This window comes from Bidens hawaiensis, unplaced genomic scaffold (assembly GCF_021521415.1).
Source record: "Bidens hawaiensis isolate Kalapana, Puna unplaced genomic scaffold, B.hawaiensis_p1.1 tig00035446_1, whole genome shotgun sequence".
In the NCBI taxonomy this organism is placed as follows: domain Eukaryota; kingdom Viridiplantae; phylum Streptophyta; class Magnoliopsida; order Asterales; family Asteraceae; genus Bidens; species Bidens hawaiensis.
In genome coordinates this window covers 42672-63295 of record NW_027496159.1, presented here as the reverse complement: position 1 = coordinate 63295, position 20624 = coordinate 42672, and the positions used below count along the sequence as shown (strand labels likewise).

The window sequence follows — 20624 nt, the reverse complement described above, 5'->3', positions numbered from 1 at the left end:
ATATGACTCTAAGTGATCAAGCCCACTGCTAGTGCTTAGTTGACCACAAAAGAGGAGATGACATCTTAGATGTTCCAAGCCTCTCACTGTCATCTTAGAAGCTGTTGACATATTAGTTTATGACATGTTGCGTCGCGCACACAATCAATCACAGCAAAATCACAAGAACAAGCATAACATAACATTAATGTCATAATCATTTCCACGAATCCAACATGTAAAAGAATTGGTGAAGTCTAATGTACTTGTTCCGAACATAATCTTGTGCACTAGAACATAAATGTGGAACATGTGAAATAGTTCTTCATTTACAAAAATACCCTTCTTTCCGAGTCGGAAACTAAAGCATGTCATGTAACCGACTATTTTGTTATTATAATATTACCATCATCATCGTCATCATCATTGAAGATCCAGTGCCTTTTTCATTGCTTCATAAGCTATATACGTAATGCTAGCAGCTGGTATAACTTTTAAAAGATTCGGGAAAAGCCCTTTGTAGAAACCTCGGGGCCCTTCGTTTTTATAAGTTTTCATAAAAACGTCAGTCATCCCGTTGTATGCTGCAGCTCCACTACCCTGATGTGCTTGCATTCTGAAACGCAAAAGGGTCGTTTTAGTACAAGTAGAGCAAAGCAGGTCAGATTGGGTTGACCCACAAACACTATTTTTGACTTTTTGTTGATTATAGTTACATGCAACCTGTTAAACTTATTTGATAACCGGTCAAATGGTAAAATCATAAGAGATAAATACTATAAAAAAATAATAAATAAATAAAAAGAAAAGAAAAACAGCATCCTTTATATATTTTCTCATAAAAGTCCATTAACAATTAGTTACATATAAATATAAAAAGCTAGGTTATTTTCTTTTTTTCTCGTAAAAATCCCTTAACAACTTTTTACACATTAAAGTCCCTCCACGAGTCCACATGTGAAATTTGAACAAAATTGTGAGTTGTAAAGAAGATGGTTGTAGTGAAAGTAATGTTTATTACTTGAAGGTGTGAGAAATACATAAACAACTACATCTATTTATACACAAATAAACCCTAGCTATCAACCCATAAAAGGCCCATGGGCTTTAGCCAACTATATGGGCTAAAACCCTAATTATAACTAAATACAACTAACACTCCTCCTCAAGTTGGAGCATAGATGTTAATCATGCCCAACTTGTTACAAATAAAATCTATCTGAGCTTTCCGGAGCGGTTTAGTTAGAATGTCTGCTAGCTGAAAATTTGTCTTCACATGAACTGGTTGAATGGAAGGAGGATCAGTTTGTGTGCCTACTACTCGATCTCTGATAAGGTGGCAGTCGACCTCAATATGTTTTGTCCTCTCATGAAATACTTGATTCTTGGCTATGTGAATGGCTGACTGACTATCACAGTATAACCTCATCAAGTCATTAGAAACAACCCCGAGCTCTCTGAGAAGACGACGAACCCATGTCATCTCTGATGTTACATCTGCCATGGCTCTATACTCCGATTCGGCACTCGACCGGGAAACCGTGTGTTGTTTCTTACTCTTCCATGATACAAGATTTCCTCCAACAAACACACAATATCCGGTGGTAGATCGTCGAGAAATCGGACAACCTGCCCAATCTGCATCTGAGAACCCTGATATCCGACCATCTCCTTCTTCCGTGAAGGCACCTACACGACAATGACCCTGATCGGAGTATAATATACCCAAGCCAGGTGAGGTCTTAAGATATCTTAAGACACGAATGGCAGCATCCCAGTGACCGATGTATGGTGTAGCCATAAATTGGCTCAGAACACTGACAGTAAAGGAGATATCCGGTCGTGTGACGGTTAAATAATTAAGTTTACCAACCAACCGTCTGTATCGCTCAGGATCTTTCATTGGATCTCCTTCCTTTGGGAGGAGTTTCTTTGTAGGAAGCATTGGGGTATCAACAGGTTTACAACCCAGTAAGCCACATTCAGTTAACATATCAAGAACATACTTTCGTTGGGAAAGAAGTATTCCTTGTGGAGAGCGGGATACTTCTATGCCAAGGAAATACCTCAATCGACCTAAGTCGCTGACCTGAAACTGAGACTGAAGAAACTGCTTGAGTTCGATAATCCCGACCTCGTCATCACCTGTGATTATAATGTCATCCACATAAACAACTACGATAATCCTCTTTCCTTTCTGGTGTCTAAAGAAGACAGAGTGATCGTAGGCACTCCGAGTCATCCCAAACTGTCCCATAACACTAGAGAATCGACCAAACCATGCCCTGGGAGACTGTTTTAGACCATATAGAGAACGACGTAGTCTACAAACTTTCGAGGCCTCCTCCTCAACAACGAACCCTGGGGGCTGCTCTATATATACCTCCTCCTCAAGAACACCATTAAGAAAGGCGTTCTTGACATCAAGCTGATGGAGCGGCCAATGATTAATGGCAGCAAAAGCGATACAAATACGGACAGATGACATTTTAGCAACCGGAGAGAAGGTTTCATCGTAATCAATGCCATATGCCTGAGAATACCCTTTTGCAACCAACCGAGCCTTTAAGCGGTGTAAGGAGCCATCCGGGTGTAGTTTAACCGTAAACACCCAACGACAACCAACAATACGCTTCCCTTTAGGAAGTGTTTCAAGATCTCATGTATGATTGGACTTTAGAGCCCCAATTTCATCTTCCATAGCCTGTCTCCATCCTGGGTGAGCGAGAGCGCTCGTCACATTCTTGGGAATCGGGTAGGAATCAAGGGTAGTGGTGTACGCATGAGATTCAGGAGATAGGTTTCCGGGGTTCCTTGCGAAAGGAAATAGGTATATCGGGAAGTGGGGCACCAGGAGGATCATAAACGGGTGTATCAGAGGTTGTTGGATCGGGTAAGGATGTATTAGTGAGAGGTGTGGATTGCTCAGATGTAGACGGAGTATAGGAGGGTATTTCGGGGTCGTGGCCAGGGTGTGAATCAAGAGTCGCTGATGTTTGACCCCTACCCCGCCTAGCATATGTGAAAAGCAGTGGCGGAGATTCTGTCGGTGGGTCAGAATCAGTAGAGATTGGATCGGTAGAAAGAATTGACACAGGAATGGTGGGGATGAAGGGAGATGTGGGTATATCGAGGTCGGGAAACGGGTCAGAAACAGGAGTGGAACACTCGAGAAAGTAAGGAGACTCGTGAAAAGTGACATCGGCACTAGTAAAGTATCGGTGAAGTGATGGGCTATAGCATCGATACCCTTTTTGAACCCGTGAGTAACCAAGAAAGACACAACGAATGGCTCGGGGATCAAGTTTGATGGTTTTTGGACTATGGTCATGAACATAGGCGACGCAACCAAATACTTTAGGTGCGAGAGGAAATGGATCATCGTTGGGAAATAGTACAGAAAACGGTGTTTTACCATGAAGAACGGTTGAGGGCATGCGGTTAATCAGATATGTGGCAGTGAGAACGGCATCTCCCCAAAAACGATGAGGAACACGTGATTGGATCATGATTGTGCGAGCAACATCCAATATGTGACGATTTTTGCGTTCGGACACACCATTTTGTTGAGATGTATAAGCACACGATGATTCATGAATAATGCCGTTGGTTTTTAAGTATGAAGAAAAGTCGGTGGAAAAATATTCTTTAGCATTATCAGATCGAAAAGTTTTAATGGTGGTGTTAAATTGGTTTTGAACATAAGCATTAAATTCTCGAAATATGGAAAATACCTCACTACGAGATTTCAACAAATAAACCCAAGTAGTGCGAGAATAGTCATCAATAAAGGTAATAAAATATTCAAAACCCAACGTAGATTTGATAGGGCAAGGACCCCATACATCAGAATGCAACAGTTCAAAACAAGAACTGACTCGATTGGGCACCCTAGGGGGATAGGGACGCCTGGTATGTTTACCAAGTTGAAACGACTCACAATGAAAATTAAAAGACGAAAGTGGTAAATCTGGTCGCATTTACCTCAGAACCGCTGTAGAGGGATGACCTAACCGACAGTGAGCCTCCCTGACAGCGGAATCACATAAGTTTGCTACAGGATGCGAAAACGGGGATATACGATAGAGACCTCCTGATTCAAAACCAGTACCAATTACCCGGTTTGTTCCTAGTTCATGAAAAACGCAGTGAGTTGGGTAAAAGGTCACAGAACAGTTGTTTTGTTTGGTAATCTGACTCACTGAACAAAGACTGGTAGGAAATTTAGGAACAAATAGGATAGAAGACAGTTTTAGGTTTTCCGAGTTACTGATGGATCCTATGCCGAGAACGGGACATGAAGATCCATCGGCAAGACGTACCGGTGCATGGGAAACATTTTGAAGACTAGAAAAAATACCCCGATTCCCAGTCATGTGATGTGTGGCTCCAGAATCAATCACCCATGATAAGTCAAGGCTAGAAGGTTTACCTGAATGTGCCGAGCTGGTTTGAGGATGAGGCAACTGGGAGGTAAGAAACCGTTGAATAAGATCATGCTCCTCTTTAGTAAATGTATACATGTATGTATTTTCGCCCATAGTGATACACGAAACTGAAAATTGACTGTGAACAGTAACAAGTGCGGGTGGAGGGCGGGAACAGATTCCGGCGTAAACAGTTAATCGTCGTGAACAGTTAATCCCAGCAGCGAACAGTAATTCCGGCAGCGAACAGTAACTTTCCGGCAGTGAACAGAAATTCCGGCAAACGAACAGTAACTTCCGGCGTGAACAGTGACTTCCGGCGTGAACAGTGATTTTCCGGCTATGAACAGTACTCCGGGGGAACAGTGATTCCGCGCGTGAACAGTATTCCGATGAACAGTGATTCCAACGTGAACAGTGCTCGTCGGTGAACAGTACTTTCACGGTCGAAAAAAAAAAAAAGATTTCGTGACAGGATAGAACAACAAGGCAGGGGCTTGTTTCAGATCTGAAGGCTGCTGGTGACGGCTGGTCAGACTCGGGTTCGGGTCAGATCGCGGCTAGGGTTTGGATCGAGAGTCGTAGCTCTGATACCATGTAAAGAAGATGGTTATAGTGAAAGTAATGTTTATTACTTGAAGGTGTGAGATATACATAAACAACTACATCTATTTATACACAAATAAACCCTAGCTATCAACCCATAAAAGACCCATGGGCTTTAGCCAACTATATGGGCTAAAACCCTGATTATAACTAAATACAACTAACATGAGTTTTTGCACTTATTTATACTACGTGAGGAAAGAATTGAGATGGATAAATGCTTTAAATTTGAGTATTGGACAATGCAAATTCGGTTCAATGTTGGTCGTTTCTTTTCCATTTTATAAAAAAAATAAGTTGACAACAAATAATCTTTTAAATACAATGCGATAAGACATGGCGTGTATGATGTAAAAAGAAAAAGTAAAAAAAAAATAAAAAACAAACATAGCAGTTTGTATAAATCTAAATTCGTCAAAAAATTAATATAAAGTTTGTAAATAAAACCAAACCGAACCCATTTATAGATTATCATTATTAATTTTGAATGTTAAGTAATTTAAAAAATAGTGTGACCCAAATATTTTTGCCCAAATGTATAATAATCCATTATTAATTAACAAAAAGGTTTAGGCCCAGTTTTAGGCTCAGATTCACTACTTTAGACCATTTTTCTGCTGCCCAAAAGTGTAAAGCCCAGTTGGTAAAACTGAAACCAAAACCAAATGTTTTCAAAAACTTAAAAACCCGAATTTTCGCTATTTGGTTTGTTTGATCCCAAAACCGACCCAACCTAACCTTGCATACTCCTATAGAACTTGTTTATGGTCATCCCAACCCTTATAAAATATACCATTATGAACAGCCAAACCCACACGACCGACCTGCTTATCCACCTCTAAAGCAAATAAACAACTACCTTGTCCTGATAACTTGTAACGGGTATACTCAAGTGGCTCCAAGGGCCCCAGAAACAGTCCCACACCCCAATTGAGCTAGCGGACCGGGTTCTACAAAAAAAACACAAACTTTTAATAATAACAATATAATAACAAAAACATACGCACACGTAGGTAATTGTTCATAGTTCATACCACTATCAACAAAAATATATGTTTTAGACATCTCTTTCAACGTCTCATAAACCGCCAAGTCGATTCCCGCATAAGGAATAATACCAAGAATAGACGGAACGATCCCCTTATAAAAAGCCCGTGGGCCCTCGTGAACCCAAATATCCTTTGAAAGTTTTCCCAGGCTAGGAGCTTTTCCACCTTCACAAACATAAGTTTGCAGCCGCGTTTTCACCAAATCCATCGGATAAATCGCGGTTTGTGCCACCGCGCCCGCCATACCGCCCGCCAGCAGCCGGCCAAACGTCCCTATATCATCCTTATCCCCACCACCAATAACATCCTTCAACAATTCATAAGTATAAAACTTAATAGCACTCTCGGGTGCGACTTTAACGACATTTAACCCGTTACCTCTAAAAAAAGATAACACACCGCCTTCTTTCCAAATCTTGTTAACCGCTGGCCCGATTGAAGCTTTGGTTGTTTGGACTTGTAGGGCGACTTTGAGGCGGTCAAGTGGGGCGGTGGCGGTACGAGAGACGGCACCCGCCACCCCACCAGCGAGGAGGTATTTGGTGGCGTGAACATGTTTACTTATGCCAGCTGGGATTACTGCTTGTTCGCCAATGTCAACTAATGATACACGCTCCCAATATTGGTAGATGTTTTCAATTGTTGCTTCGTGTGGATAAAGTAATAAAAAGTCTCGCCATTCCTCAAATGTTATGGTCCCGTTGTTGTCTTTATCGACACGTTCTACAAAACTCGCTAACCCGTCATCATTGAGTTCTATGCCTGCAAAGAAAAAGCTGTTATAGATGATAAGATGTGAACAATACAACTAAAAAGAACAGTATTTTATTACTTAATAGTATTAGTTAAAATGACCAATAAATGTCAACATCAAGAAGCACCAATGGTTATGTGCCATCTTTATAAACTAGATATAGAACCATTTGATGAGCAAATCAGAGGCAATAGTTCAATGGTCCAACAATAAACTTTCTTGTCAAGAATCTTATCTTTTAAGAGTCATTGTGTTGTGTAAAGCAACAAGACTATCATTCTACAAAGAAAGACAATCAAACAAAATTGCACTTTATAGATCAAAGTAAGAACAAACCATCACCAACAATTAAACATTCTTATACATTAAAGTGAACAAAAAAAAGGAAATAACCTTAAGGCTCTGATACCCTACACGATAACGAAAAAGGGTTCCTTTATACAATAGTAATCAAGTTTACAATAAAGTCATTCAAACTTTTTATGCTACATTAAAAGTCACTCAACTTTCTATTAGACGCTTTAATCCTATGTAGCTCTTTTATAAATGTTTAAAAAATTAAAAAGTAAGTGAGACAATGAAACATATATGAACCTTTGTCACTATTTAGCGATTAAAAAATTACAATTTGACTTAAATTTAACAATTATAAAACACAATTAGTACTTAGTTAATTTTGTTCTTCACTGTTGCCTCCTATTAAAGTTAATTGAGAAAAAAAATCACTTATTAGTAACCACATTCATATATGTTTCATTTGCCTCATTTAATTTTTAAAAAATTTAAACCTGTATAAAATATTACATAGTTTCTGAACGCCTAATATAATTTGAGTGATTTTAAAAGAAACTTAAAACTAGTAAATTTAGCGCAACACTTGAAAAACTTAGTTACTTACCCTTGAGTTATCATTATTAAAAAATCTAATTAAAATATTCGTACAATGTATCAAATGTATGAACGTGCAAAGTCAGTGCGATTCAGTTACAGTGGCTTAACCGTAACCACAACCAAAATTACCAAATAATCAGTTAACCATCGGTTTCAGTTAAGTTCGGTTAACTGTGTAATGTATTTTTTTATCTTTTTATCCATTGCTTCAAATGAAAATAATTCGGTTATAGTGTTCCAAGCTCAATTATGGCATTCCAAACATGATAGGTTCAGTTCGGTTTTCATTAAAGCCGGTCAACGATAACACATTAACCGTAATCATAACCAAATGGTTGGTTAATCAAATCCATTGAACCAAAAACACCGGTTTTGTTCAGTCATGGTTCATTTTATCGGTTAATAACTACGCAGTTAATACGGAAAAATATCAGATATCGGTTATCGCGGTGGGATATCGGTAATTTTAATATGATGTAGAATTTATATATATATATATATATATAGCACTTTGAAACTAACAATTCAGTATACGCACGCTTCGGACTATTAACAAATTATCCTTTTGCAAGTTGCAAAACACTAACAATTGTAGCAAGTAGGAACTAATTAAGACTCACAACACTAAAAGTTGAAAATTAAGACTTAAATTAAAACACTGATATCGGTACAATATTAATACCTGCCTTAGCAAGCGCACCATAAAGCTCTTCAGGCAAGATACAGCCATTATGTTCAACATCAATGGATTGAAAAATGTGGTACAGCTCAAGCTCCTTGTCATCCATGTAGCGTCTAAACTCGTGATAATCAACCGTACCGTCACGATTGGCATCGCAAACCCTAAGCAACTCCTTGGCGTACTTATACTCGGAGGGGGATTTGCAAGGCCGACAGCCCTACCTGGATCTGTTTGGAGTCCCTGGTCGGCTTTTTATCTAATCCTAAAATCGTTTTGAAAGCAGGTGACTGACGTGGAGTCGACCAGCAATCTATTCCATTATGTTCTATAGAAACTTGATCTTTTGGTGTTGAAAATAGACTGATAGCATGTGCGACCGACTTGTAGGCCTTGTGAAGACAAAATCTTCTCATAATGTTCCTATTACACATTTCTATATATTAACTGAAAGCATTGAATATGTTAGTTGAATGTTATAGTTTGACATCAAAAAGTATTCATTTTATGAGCATACATCATCTTAACATGAAAGAATGTATAAATATAAAATATATCCATCTTTAAGAAAAATAAATAATTATAAAACTGGAAATGAAACAGATACCCGGAAATAAAATAATACATGAACGGTAAATTCGTTAAAGAAACATACGCTTGACAAATAATATGTACGACCAAACACTTGTGAAAAGAATTTAACAAACTATATGAACGAAACCATAACATACTCTTATACACAAATACAATTAAATGGGAATATAGTTTTAGAATTATTGTATCTTAATACTATCTAGTCCTAGCCAAAAAGTATTCATTCTTTACTTCTCTTAAAAAAAATGTGTTTTCTTCACATGGTGAGAACTTTTTAATCGAGGGCATATTCTTTAATTATAAAAAAGTAGCTTTCCAGTTTTTTTTTAATATTTTAGAATTAAAAAGTAGCTGGCCAGTTATCCGGATGAATTACTCACCAAACTGTTTTGAAACAAGAATAATAGTTAAAAGGGTAATTTCCAAAATAAGCGTTTATAAAAACGTTTTTCAGGTTTTAGATGTCATTTGCAAGAAATTCTTAAAATATGTATTATAAACTAGTCATGACGAATAGTTTATGATTACACACGAGTAGTTTGTAGAACCAGTTAAAACTTGACACGTGCCGTTAAACTAACCGTAACGAGCAGGTTCACTAATCATTTGCTCGTCACGACTAAATAAGTTTCATGCATCTTAATCAACCCCCACGAGTAATTCATAAGTCATTTAGTCGTGACGACTAGTTTATCTGGTTTGCGTTCCCTACAAGAGTAGTTTATTAGTATTTAACTCGCCGTAACTAGTTTAACCTTACAATCTACTCGTAGCGACTAAAGAACTTATGAATTACTCGTGGGCATTGATTACGAGACATAAAACTTATTTAGTCATGACGAGTAAATGGTTAGTAAATCTGCTCGTTATGGTTAGTTTAAAGACACGTGTCAATTTTTAATTGGTTATACAAACTACTCGTCACGACTAGATTATAATACCTATTTTGGAAATTTCTTGCAAATGACACCTAAAACCTTAAAAACGTTTTCATAAACGTTTATTTTGAAAATTTTCCCATAGTTAAAACGCAAGAGAAAAATATGTAGGGAGAAAAAAGTATATTTCAATAATCATATGTGTATTACAATAAGATATAATGATATGCATATATAGGAGAAAATAATTTGAAAAAAAAAAGCCTAATCTATATTTAATATTGATAACTATAATAATCTATACTATATATAATGCATGAAACATGGGCAAATTAAGACACATTAATTTTAAGTAATTCACAACTTATAAAGCTTAAGGTACACCTTCTATAGCATGTAAGATAGGGACAAACTTGTCCATTAGAAAATATACATGAAAAAGTTACAACATTGCCCCCTCATCTTTACTCAACTTTTGTAAATTTTAAAAATTATTACAACTTTGAACCTTGATCTTTACCTATGTATTCTTTTTTATTTTAATTGTAACCAACTTCCCACCAACGATTTTCCAACAGCCGTAACTTTTTCATACGTTAATACATTTTTTTAAAAATTACACCATAAAAACGAGCATTTTATTGTCTTTAATTTGGGTATGGTATTGCTATAGTTTTCTTCAATTAAAAAATTAACATGTTACATATAGGCGTTCACAATTCAATTTTACCGGTTTCTAAGTTAAATAGTGAGTTAAACCGTTGGTTATTTTTTTTCATTGAAAACGAAAACTAAAGCGTAGAAAATTTAAACTGAATCGTTACTAATGGTTTGGTTTCACACATTGAGTTTCAATAATAAGTTTACAGTCCGGTCCGGTTTTATATGGCCAATTTTTGGTATAAACCGTAAACCGAACTTTTTTCTATGGTTTGAACATTCAGAAACCAGCTAATCAAAAGTAGTGATTGGTTTAAACATTTTCAAGATTTTAAATGAACTTTAAACATCCTTAATTGTTACATGATTACTAGGATTTTGGTTTCCCGCAGCATCGTGCGGTCACCCATCTAGTATATAGTTATAACACAAACTTAATTGTGGGCCACAAAAGTTTTTGATTTCTTTAGATGAGGCAAAGGAGTGACGGACAATAAATAGTGGTCAAAGTTTTGTTATTATTATTATTATTATTATTATATATAATAATTTACAACTTTGGTGTTGTAAAGTCTCTATTGGGGCCACTTTGTGGCACTCTGTTGGTATAATATTTTTAGTTTCGACGTGCAATGAATGTAACGAAAACTTACTGAATGTGAATTACATTTTTTGTTCTTTTTCATTATTTTGTTTTAGTTACGGTAACATGTCGAACGCGATGGAAACTGGCCGAATTCGCGTAGACTCGCCGAGTTCTGTTTTAGTTTCACTACGTAACGAAAACTGACCGAATGCTATTTTTGTTTTTTTAGTTATGTTACCGTAACGAATGAAAAGCGACTGAATTCGTGTAGACTCAACCACCTCAACATCCGAGATCGATAACGATCGGTATTTATCAACAATCGTGTTTTTTCGACCAACGTCATGCCATTGGTTCACCCTAGTTTTTATAATATTTATTTTATTTTATTTTTGTCTTAGTTTCGATACTATAACACACGTAAACAAAACTAACCGATTTCACGTCAACTTACCGTTTCAACACTTGGGTTTTATCAACCTGTTCGGCACAACGCGCCGAAAGAAATACTAGTTGTTATTAAAGTGCCATTTTTGTTTTTGAGATTTGGTCGTTTATGCGAGTTTTGTTTAAAATAGTTGTTTCTTTCATCTGGAACCTTGAGTTGAGGTTTCTGATTATTGCAAATTTCATTCAAATTATTAAATCCGTCATTTTTTAACAGTGTTTTAAAAACCAGTTCAAACCGGTCAGTTGAACCGGATTTCGCACAGTGGGCCGGTATTTTGAGCCCGGTATTTTGGCCGGTTTGCTAGAATATCGTACCGACGGTTTTTTTTCTAAAATACCGGTTGTTACCCGGAAAATCGGTTTTAAGTCCGAGAAATTTTTGGTATTTGCGGCTCATATTTTTTTAAAATTACTTTTAACCCAACAATTAACATTCAAACTTGTAAACTTTAGGACTACTTTTTTAAAATTGAGTGTTTTTGCATTACTTTTTTTTAATATGAATTAACTTTTAGATTATTTTTGTAGTGAAATCATTTACTTTTGAGTTATTTTTTGATAAAACTTGCATTTATAGGAAATTATAAGGTAAACTATTCAACTGGTTGAACCTTTCGGTATAACCCGATTCAACCGGTTGTACCATTTTTTAGCCCAATCCGGTACAATGAAAAAACCGGTTTTTAAAACATTGGTTTTTAACGTTAACATAGGGGTATTTTAATCTTTTCATTTTAAATATTAATTTATTCATTTCTCAAACCTATTATTATTATTATCAATCATTGGGGATCGGGTTTTCCGGTGAATCCCTCAACAGGTGGACCGTTAGGGGCTCCATCTGTCCGGACTAGTAGCCGGCTCGGGCTATCTTTAGCCAATGGGAACCGCGTACGGAGTACCCGGCGTTCCTTAGTTGACTGTTTAAAAGAAAAAAAGAAATATATTATTATTATAATTATATTTATAACTATAGGTAAATATTGAAGTTTGGTATCAGAAAGTATTTTTAAGATCTTTTATTTGCTTTTAAGTAAATTGTTGTATTAATTTTACAATCTACCCTACTGGTTTGATGGTTAAATGTGGCTTTCTTAATGCTGAGTTGTATTTTGTGTCCATGTTTGAGTCCCTTGTCCTGCATTTTTAAATTTGTTTAATTTATTATCTCAAGTGGAGTTGTGTTTGTGCTTTTGACGATGACCCATTGACAATAAAGTGTTTGGTATGTAATAATGACAGAGAGAATGAAATAATTTATTATGTGAGAATGAAAAAAAGTGGTGTTTGGTTGCTTAATGGAATGAAATCATCCATTACACACGGAATCTCATTTCATCAAAACCATTCCTTCCCACTCTCTTTTTCTTTTCATTTCATTCCTCTTTCACCCTACTTTCTCAACACCACCACTACCTAACAACAACAACCGCCACCTAACAACAACCACCACCACTACCACCACCACCTGACCGACACCGCCGCCACCACCGCCGACACCACCACCACCACCACCACCTTACCACTAGCCCTACCACTGCCACCTGACCATAACCGCTGCCACCGTCTGACCACCACCATCGTCGTCGTGACCCTACCATCGCCATCACTACTAATGCTGTCACCGCCATCACCACCCCACCTGACTGCCGCCACCACCAATTTCGTCATCGGAGCTACCATCACCACCGTCGTCATTTCAGTTTTTTTTTTGTATAAAAATAAATATATTTTGAGATAAGAATGTTTTTATTTGTTTATATTTCATTCATACAATTTTTTTATACCAAATAACATAAAGTAATTATTCATTTCATTTCCATAGGTTAACCAAACAAGACAAATGAATGGTACGATTCATTTCATTCCCTTGTTCATTTTATTCATTCTCTCATTCCATTTCCTCTTCATTTTCTTATTTTTATCCTTTTTCCTTCTTTTTTTATGTGAGCTTTAAATGCTTTTGTTTTTTGTTTAAATATGTTTTTTTGGTGTTTAAGTCTGTTATCTTGAAGAAATAATTTTTTAATTTTTAGGTTTACTTCGATACCTTGAAAAACCTAAATAAAAAAATATATTTTTTGTTGTATTCGAACGTTGGCGAATTTATTTTGTTTGTTTAGTTTCGGTGCAATATTTTGATACCAATCGAACTCACGTCAATTAGCCATAGAAACACACATGTTTCTTTGGGTATGTTAATATGTTATCTTTTGGCGTTGACGAACTTATTGTTTGGTTTAGTTCTAGTGCCATAACCTGATACCAACCAAATTTGCTTCAACTCACAGCCGCATTGCACGGGTTTTACTAACAGACTACAGGTGGTTTTAAATATGTTTTTTTGTCACACCCCAACCTACGACAGAAATGTCAGGGTGTGAGCTGATTGCTCACAACTCTCAAGGTACTATCATGCAATAATTAAAATTATAATATCTATTAATTCAAATTAAATAAATCCAACAACTATAAAATACTAAGTACATAAACCACAACTAAGATAAGTAAAGACAAAAATAAACTTTAAATTTTTATTTCTTCTCTCTAGCATGCAATCCTAAGTTTTCTTCAAAATAAGCTTGAGAATCACATCACACGATAACCTACACACATGTTAAAAATACAATAATTTTGTCAACACTAGGTTGAGTGAGTAAACACCATATTTAAGGCACTATACTAATAATATAAAAGAGCAAACTGTGTCAAGCGAGATAAGCAATTTAATCAATGAGCAAGTAAATAATGTTGTCGGTAAGCTCGATGCTAGATGAACTGAACGATGGCTAACACGACGAGCGTATGATCATACTAGTATGAGAATATGTTGGACCTTTCCGAAATGTATTCAAGTAAACCATATAAGCGTATAACATGTTAGGCATAAATTGTTACACACACAAGACTAACAGTTGCGAGTTTGAGTATTAAATAATAGTAAAATATCTATGAACGCATATGTCCCCAAAACGGTTAAAAATAAGTAAAAATAAGGGGAGTGAGATGCTCACCTTGCTAGATGAGCAAACGGGATTAGTAAGATAATGATAACAATGAAGGCGGTGATTCACGCGTTGACGATATCGCCTAATAAAGAAATTGAATACGGAAATAAATATACAAAGTTGACGGATATGATGGGATTCGAGAGTTCGATGGTTAAACATTATTTTATTAAGTTATATATTATTAATACTTATTTATAGATCTTTAATTATGTAACATACTTTAGTTAATATATTTAGTATCATAAATTATTATACATATTTATAAATATAAAAGGTTAATTAAATCATTTAAATATATAAAATACATCTTTTATAAATACTTAATAATATATATTTTAGTTATGTATTTTAAATTAACAATCTTTTTAAATCTTTATTAAAACCTTTAATAATCTTTTAATAATAGCATACACACACACATATATATACACACACATAATTTTAACCAAGATTCGGAAACGTAATTAGTTAGGATGTCGGTTTTAAATAAAAAATAATGTATTTATAACATTTGTAATATAGTTTAAATATCTAAATACATCAATATAATTGATTAAATGAGTATTACAAAGATAAACTATAAAATCGGTGCTGGGGGTGGCTCGAACCCGCGCCCCCAACCTTTACAAGCCTTAACGCACACCCCTGGCCAACTGGGCTAGGGGGTTAGTTGTTTAATAAACTGACCAGAAAGAATTTAAGCAGATACGCTCAATCCCAATAGACTATATGAGCCCTAGAACCCCAAATCGATAAATCTGTTAATGCATTGTTTTGGTCAAAAATCGGTTTAAGGATAATGTAACCAAATTTGTTTTGTGAGTTAGAGTGCATGTATAAATGGTAATTATATAGACAAATTAAGGATGAACACAGAGATTTGTTACGAGGAAAATCCCTTGATCGTAATAGGATCTGTTAGAGCAGATAATTTTGATGCTCAGGATATATTATTCTTGATGACAGATCTGGATTAATTATTCTACTGAAGGGCTCCGGAGCTGTGACAGGATCAATGATCCTCAACAATTGGTATTATTAACAATTGTCTCTTGTATGTAGGTTTTTATTTAATGAATGCAACGGCTCTAAGACTCAGTCCACCATCTATTTCGCTATTGGACTTCTATAGCACGTGGTCAAAAGGCACGAAGGAAGAAAGTGGAGAAATGGCGGATTAGTAGGAGTTAGTTGTTAGTTGTAATTTTCTTTTCTTTATATATCGAGTTTGTGATCAATGCTAGGCCATATAGTTACACTCTCACGTATTCTAGTTGCTAAGTTCTCTGTAATCACACACACATAGCTCGATTGTATTCATTGATCATAAACTCCACCCATTGTAACCCTTTTTTGATATTAATAAAGTGGTGATAGACGATTTGTCATCACCCGGGGTTTTTTTTTCCTTTGATCTAATCAAGATCAAGGGGTTTTTCCTCGCAACAAATCACGGTGTTCATTATTTCGTTCATACAATCATTGCTAATATCATAGCACTATACCTCACATTTACAGATTTGGATACATTATCCTTAGCTGATTTTTATCCAAAACAATTTGGTGCCCATCATGGGGCAATTGGTGCTATAATCCATATTATTCCTACCAATTTTCAATTTTTCATACCCATGTCACTATCAATGGCCTCTCAATCAACCTCTTCTTCATCAACCATGCCATCTTCGGTTCCTCTCTCATCAAGGACTTTGCCACCGATGCCTCCTCCAATCACAGGAGCACCACGGGCTGCTGCTGCTGGAAGCAAGACGCAACTACCAGTCTTCCAGAGCTCGAAAACTGCTGCTGCCACTTCGGTGGTTAATACTAACAATGATGCTTCCTCTATGTTTTCGCAGGTTAAAGCATACATGGAGCAGCAAAAAAAAACCAACCAGAGGATCCTTCGTGAAATAAAAGATCTCAAAAAGACTAAGAGGCTAGCGAAGGATCAAACTCCCCTGATGCCCAGGATGTTAGATTTTAAAACTTCGATATCCTTGGCTCAACCTGCTCAAGGATCATCAATCCTTCAACCGGGAGCCATGAATCTACAGACTCACGGACCCTCAATTTTCCAGCAAGGATCATCCATCCTTAACCCGGGGTTCATGGGTTAATAGGTTCAAGGATCCTCAACTTTTCAGCAAGGATCATCTATCCTTCACCTGGGGTCCATGGGTCAACCAGCTAAAGGATCCTCAACCTTTCAACAAGGACCAATGATTCTTCAACCTGGATCCTCCGGATCATATCTTCAAGGATCCTTCAACTCTCAACCACTAGGATCCTTTGTCCATAATCAAGGATCTTTCTTTCAGGATCAAGGATTCTCAGGGGTTCGACATCAACGATCCTCCGAGGTCCATGAAGGAGATATAATCCCCATGCAGACCATAGCTTCTGGTGGACCAACTCCTGTAGCAAACACTTCTTAACTCAGCCATTCTTTCGGAATGCCAACCTTCACACAATAATGAGGTAACATGCATGACCCTATGTCCTTAAATGCTAACCGTGGTTCCGTGCAGGATGCAGGTATCAACCAAGCCATGGATAAGGAACTGCAGAAACTTAAGGATATGATATCAAGCGTACCCGGGGCGATACGTCCAATGCCCGAGATACCGGAGTGAAGCCACAAATTGTCCAGATTTTCTCCACCAAACTATGACGCGAAAACCCCGAAACGCTTTCAAACCCCCAACATGAAAGTGTATGACGGGACCACTGATCTTGAAGAGCACGTAACTCAATACAAAAAAAGGATGGAAATCAACCCGATTCCCGAGAGGCTCAAAGAGGCTTGTCTATGCAAAGGCTTTAGAGCCACACTATCAGGATCAGCTATGAAATGGTACTAAGTCTTCCTCCCTTTTCTGTTACATCTTTTTCTCATTTAGTTAACTTGTTCAACAGCCAGTTTTCTTGTAGTAGGAAATTTGAGAAGTTAACTAGTGACTTTGTTGGTGCATTTTGTGACCGTCGCTATGCAATTCTGATCAGCGGAAACGAAGTACGAAGTTAGAACAACTTCGCCATAGGCGAAGTTATAACAACTTCGCCTACTGGCCCAAGCCCAAGCCCGCGAAGTTGTTTCGATATATATATATGTGTCTTGTTTAGGTTTGAGTATCCAGAAAAGTTAGAGTGTGTTTTGTGTAGTTCAATTGTCTAGAGAGAAACAGGAAGGAGAGTCGTGTGGGATGACCCGAGGTAGAGCTCACCTCGGGTCGGCCGTGTCTTTGTTTTCGTGTTTGGTATGTAACGAGTTATGATTATTATATGAAAGGATCTGCAGATGTGTTTATCCCATTCGTGTGTTTGATCGTGTTAATGTGTATCGTCTTCTACGCTCGTAACGTCTTACGTAGGGATTCCGCACCTACGTAGAACGAGATATTCCGTGTAGATCCGGCTGGGAACCTACAATTGGTATCAGAAAAAGTTTGAGCTGTTGAAACCACAGAAAGGAAAACTTATTGAAGACGAAGATAGAGATATGAAGCTACTGCCAAGGGGGAGTCAGTTGGTACATGATGTCAGTATTTCAGTGTCTAGTGTCTGTAATCGAGTTAGTTGGATTTGTATTTGGATGTAAGCGAAGTTCTCACAAGTTCGCTTATATAGGCGAACTTGTGGAACAAGCGAAGTTAGGGACAACTTCGCCTAAACATGCTAGGCGAAGTTGTCGTGTTATATAAACTGCTAGGTTCGGCTAGATCAGTAGAGGAGACGAGTTAGAGTTAACGAGTTTACGAGTTGTGTAATCGGTGATCAATGAATCACGTGTTTCCAGTTGCAATACAACGTGTCTTTGTTTATTGTAACGTGTGTTTGATCGTGTTAACATGTATCGTCTTCTACGCTCGTAACGTCTTACGTAGGGATTCCGCACCTACGTAGAACGAGATATTCCGTGTAGATCCGGCTGGGAACCTACAATTGGTATCAGAGCTTTTGCTCGTTATTGTGTGGTTCGGGATTATCACCCGGGTGTAGAAATCGTTCCGTTCGACTATTCGCGGGACGAGTTTACCGAGTTTTTGTGTCCTACTCGCCTCCCACCATCAAAAACAACCCATTACACCTTCGCATACTGCGCAAAACGTCAAAATCAAACCTGCAAAATCATCGTGTTCATCAGGCGAAGTTGCCGCTACTGTTTGTAGGGTTTAGGCGAAGATATAAGGTTAAGCGAAGTTATCCACAACTTCGCCTACCTCACAAGTTCGCTTATCTCAAGCGAAGTTATCCACAACTTCGCCAAATCAGGCGAATTTAAAAAGAAGAGCGAAGTTAAGAATTCAAGCGAAGTTAAGACTTAAGCGAAGTTATCCACAACTTCGCCTACAGTACTGTTAAGGATAAAATTTTTATTTTTCGGGTTTCTTTGTGTTTTCGTTTCGTAAAAGATGACTTCGATAAATATTACGGAACTGGTGAAGATGGAAGTGGAAGCGGGTTCAGCTACTAAGGCACCGAAGATGCTAAAGGGTACCGATTTTGTGGCTTGGAAGGATCGGTTTGAGCAGTATGTTAAATACCAAGATGCTAAGATGTGGGTGTGCATTCAAGATGGATACATTCCACCAACTGCTCTGTATGAGGGTCGTGAACAGATTAAGAAATACAACAAGATGGAAGAGGAAGAAAAGAAAATGTATGAGGCTGAAAGCAAAGCTCATGCAGCGATAACAATGGCTCTTCCACAAGAGATTCTTCACACCTTCAGGAAGTATAACCGCTAGAGAGCTATGGGAAGCACTTGAAAACTGATTTGAAGGTAATGTGGGGATTCGTGCATCCAAGATTAAACTACTCAAAACCCAATTCTCGGTGTTCAAGTATTTGAAGAATGAATCACTTGATGATATCATCACGAGATATTATCACCTGAAGACCGAACTCAGTAATTATTCCATTGCTTACAAAGAAGAGGAGATCGTGGAAAAACTCCTTGATGCTCTCCCACCGAAATGGGAGATGTACACTGTCTTGATGAGAGAAGATAAAGAGTTTGCCGACTATGACTTGGAAACAGCAGTCAACAAACTAGGAACTTTTGAACTTAACATGGTTCGAAAAGAGACACCAACTGATCAGGTTCAGGATTCGGGAATGTATGGTGCAAAGGTTAACTCAAGTTCAAGTTCGAAGTCTGAATCATCTGCTTACTACTCAAAGGGAGACTCAGGCGATAACTCAACACATGAAGGTCATGTATCTCTCAACATGGATGGTGATATGTGTTTTGTAGCTGGTGGTACAAATGCTTCTAAACCTCAAGCAACCAAGGGTAGTTTCTCTTCAAGTGTTCCGAACAACAACTACTCTCAGATGCCCATGAGTGTTAAATCTGCTGAACAGCAGTTTGCTCTCTATGCATCTTTCATTGCTTCGTATGAAAATTACATTAAAGGCAAGATTGTTGATCCTGCAACTTTAGACGAAGACTATGATCAGATCGATGCTGATGATCTGGAAGAGATGGATCTGCAGTGGCAGATGGCGATGATTGTGAGAAGGGTTAAAAGGTTTATGAAGAAAACTGGTAGAAAGTTTGTTGGTGAAAGACCAGGTTTTGATAAGTCAAAGGTTCGGTGTTACAACTGTCAACAGAATGGCTACTTTGCCAAAGAATGCACAAATGACAGAGTTGAACGTAGTCAGAACAGGTCTACACAACAGAGTGGTGGAAGTAGTGAGAATAGGGCGATGATTTCCAGACAGAACGGGGAATACAATTGGAATTTGCATGTTGAGGAAGTGTTCGAACAGGCCAATTTGGCGAACCTCGAAACTGCAGGAAGTGAGAAACTAACCGGAGAAAATCAAGATTACATGGCAGAAGTGAAAGATCAGCTCTCCGAGGTAAGTACTAAACTCCCTTGTACGAAATGTGAAAATCTGTCTGAACAATTGAAAACAATAACTGATCAGCTTGTTAGTTTAGATGCTCAATTTAAAACATTAAAAGAAGATCATCATTACACTAAAGCTAGAGAAAATAGTTACAAGGTAAAAATAAAAGCTAGTGAGAAAGATATCAGAAGTCTT

General features: G+C 37.4%; 1 protein-coding gene across 2 annotated transcripts; it reads right to left on the bottom strand.

The window, feature by feature from the left end:
• Positions 1–43: 43 nt before the first annotated feature.
• LOC143587306 (calcium-dependent mitochondrial ATP-magnesium/phosphate carrier protein 3-like) lies at positions 44–8616 on the bottom strand. 2 transcript variants are annotated; one of them, XR_013144862.1, is made up of 4 exons: positions 8389–8616; positions 6047–6823; positions 5837–5962; positions 44–595 (listed from the first exon to the last, which is right to left on the bottom strand). XR_013144862.1 is itself a non-coding variant. In XM_077068631.1 (4 exons), exons 1-3 carry the CDS (start codon positions 8492–8494, stop codon positions 5901–5903), a joined length of 945 nt encoding a protein of 314 aa, XP_076924746.1. In that variant the 5' UTR covers positions 8495–8616; the 3' UTR covers positions 47–595; positions 5872–5900. The 2 variants fall into 2 exon arrangements, 1 of the variants encoding a protein (XP_076924746.1); XM_077068631.1 differs by having other exon boundaries at positions 47–595; positions 5872–5962.
• Between the last annotated feature and the right edge of the window lie 12008 nt (positions 8617–20624).

What these genes read in the sequence shown, in the direction of transcription:
- LOC143587306 (XM_077068631.1), bottom strand. Translation starts at nt 8,494, where the DNA reads ATGGATGACAAGGAGCTTGAGCTGTACCACATTTTTCAATCCATTGAT. An exon ending in TGGTGCGCTTGCTAAGGCAG is followed by an intron (nt 6,824 to 8,388) that starts GTATTAATATTG and finishes TTTTCTTTGCAG; the next exon opens with GCATAGAACTCAATGATGAC. An exon ending in ATATATTTTTGTTGATAGTG is followed by an intron (nt 5,963 to 6,046) that starts GTATGAACTATG and finishes TTTTTTTTGTAG; the next exon opens with AACCCGGTCCGCTAGCTCAA.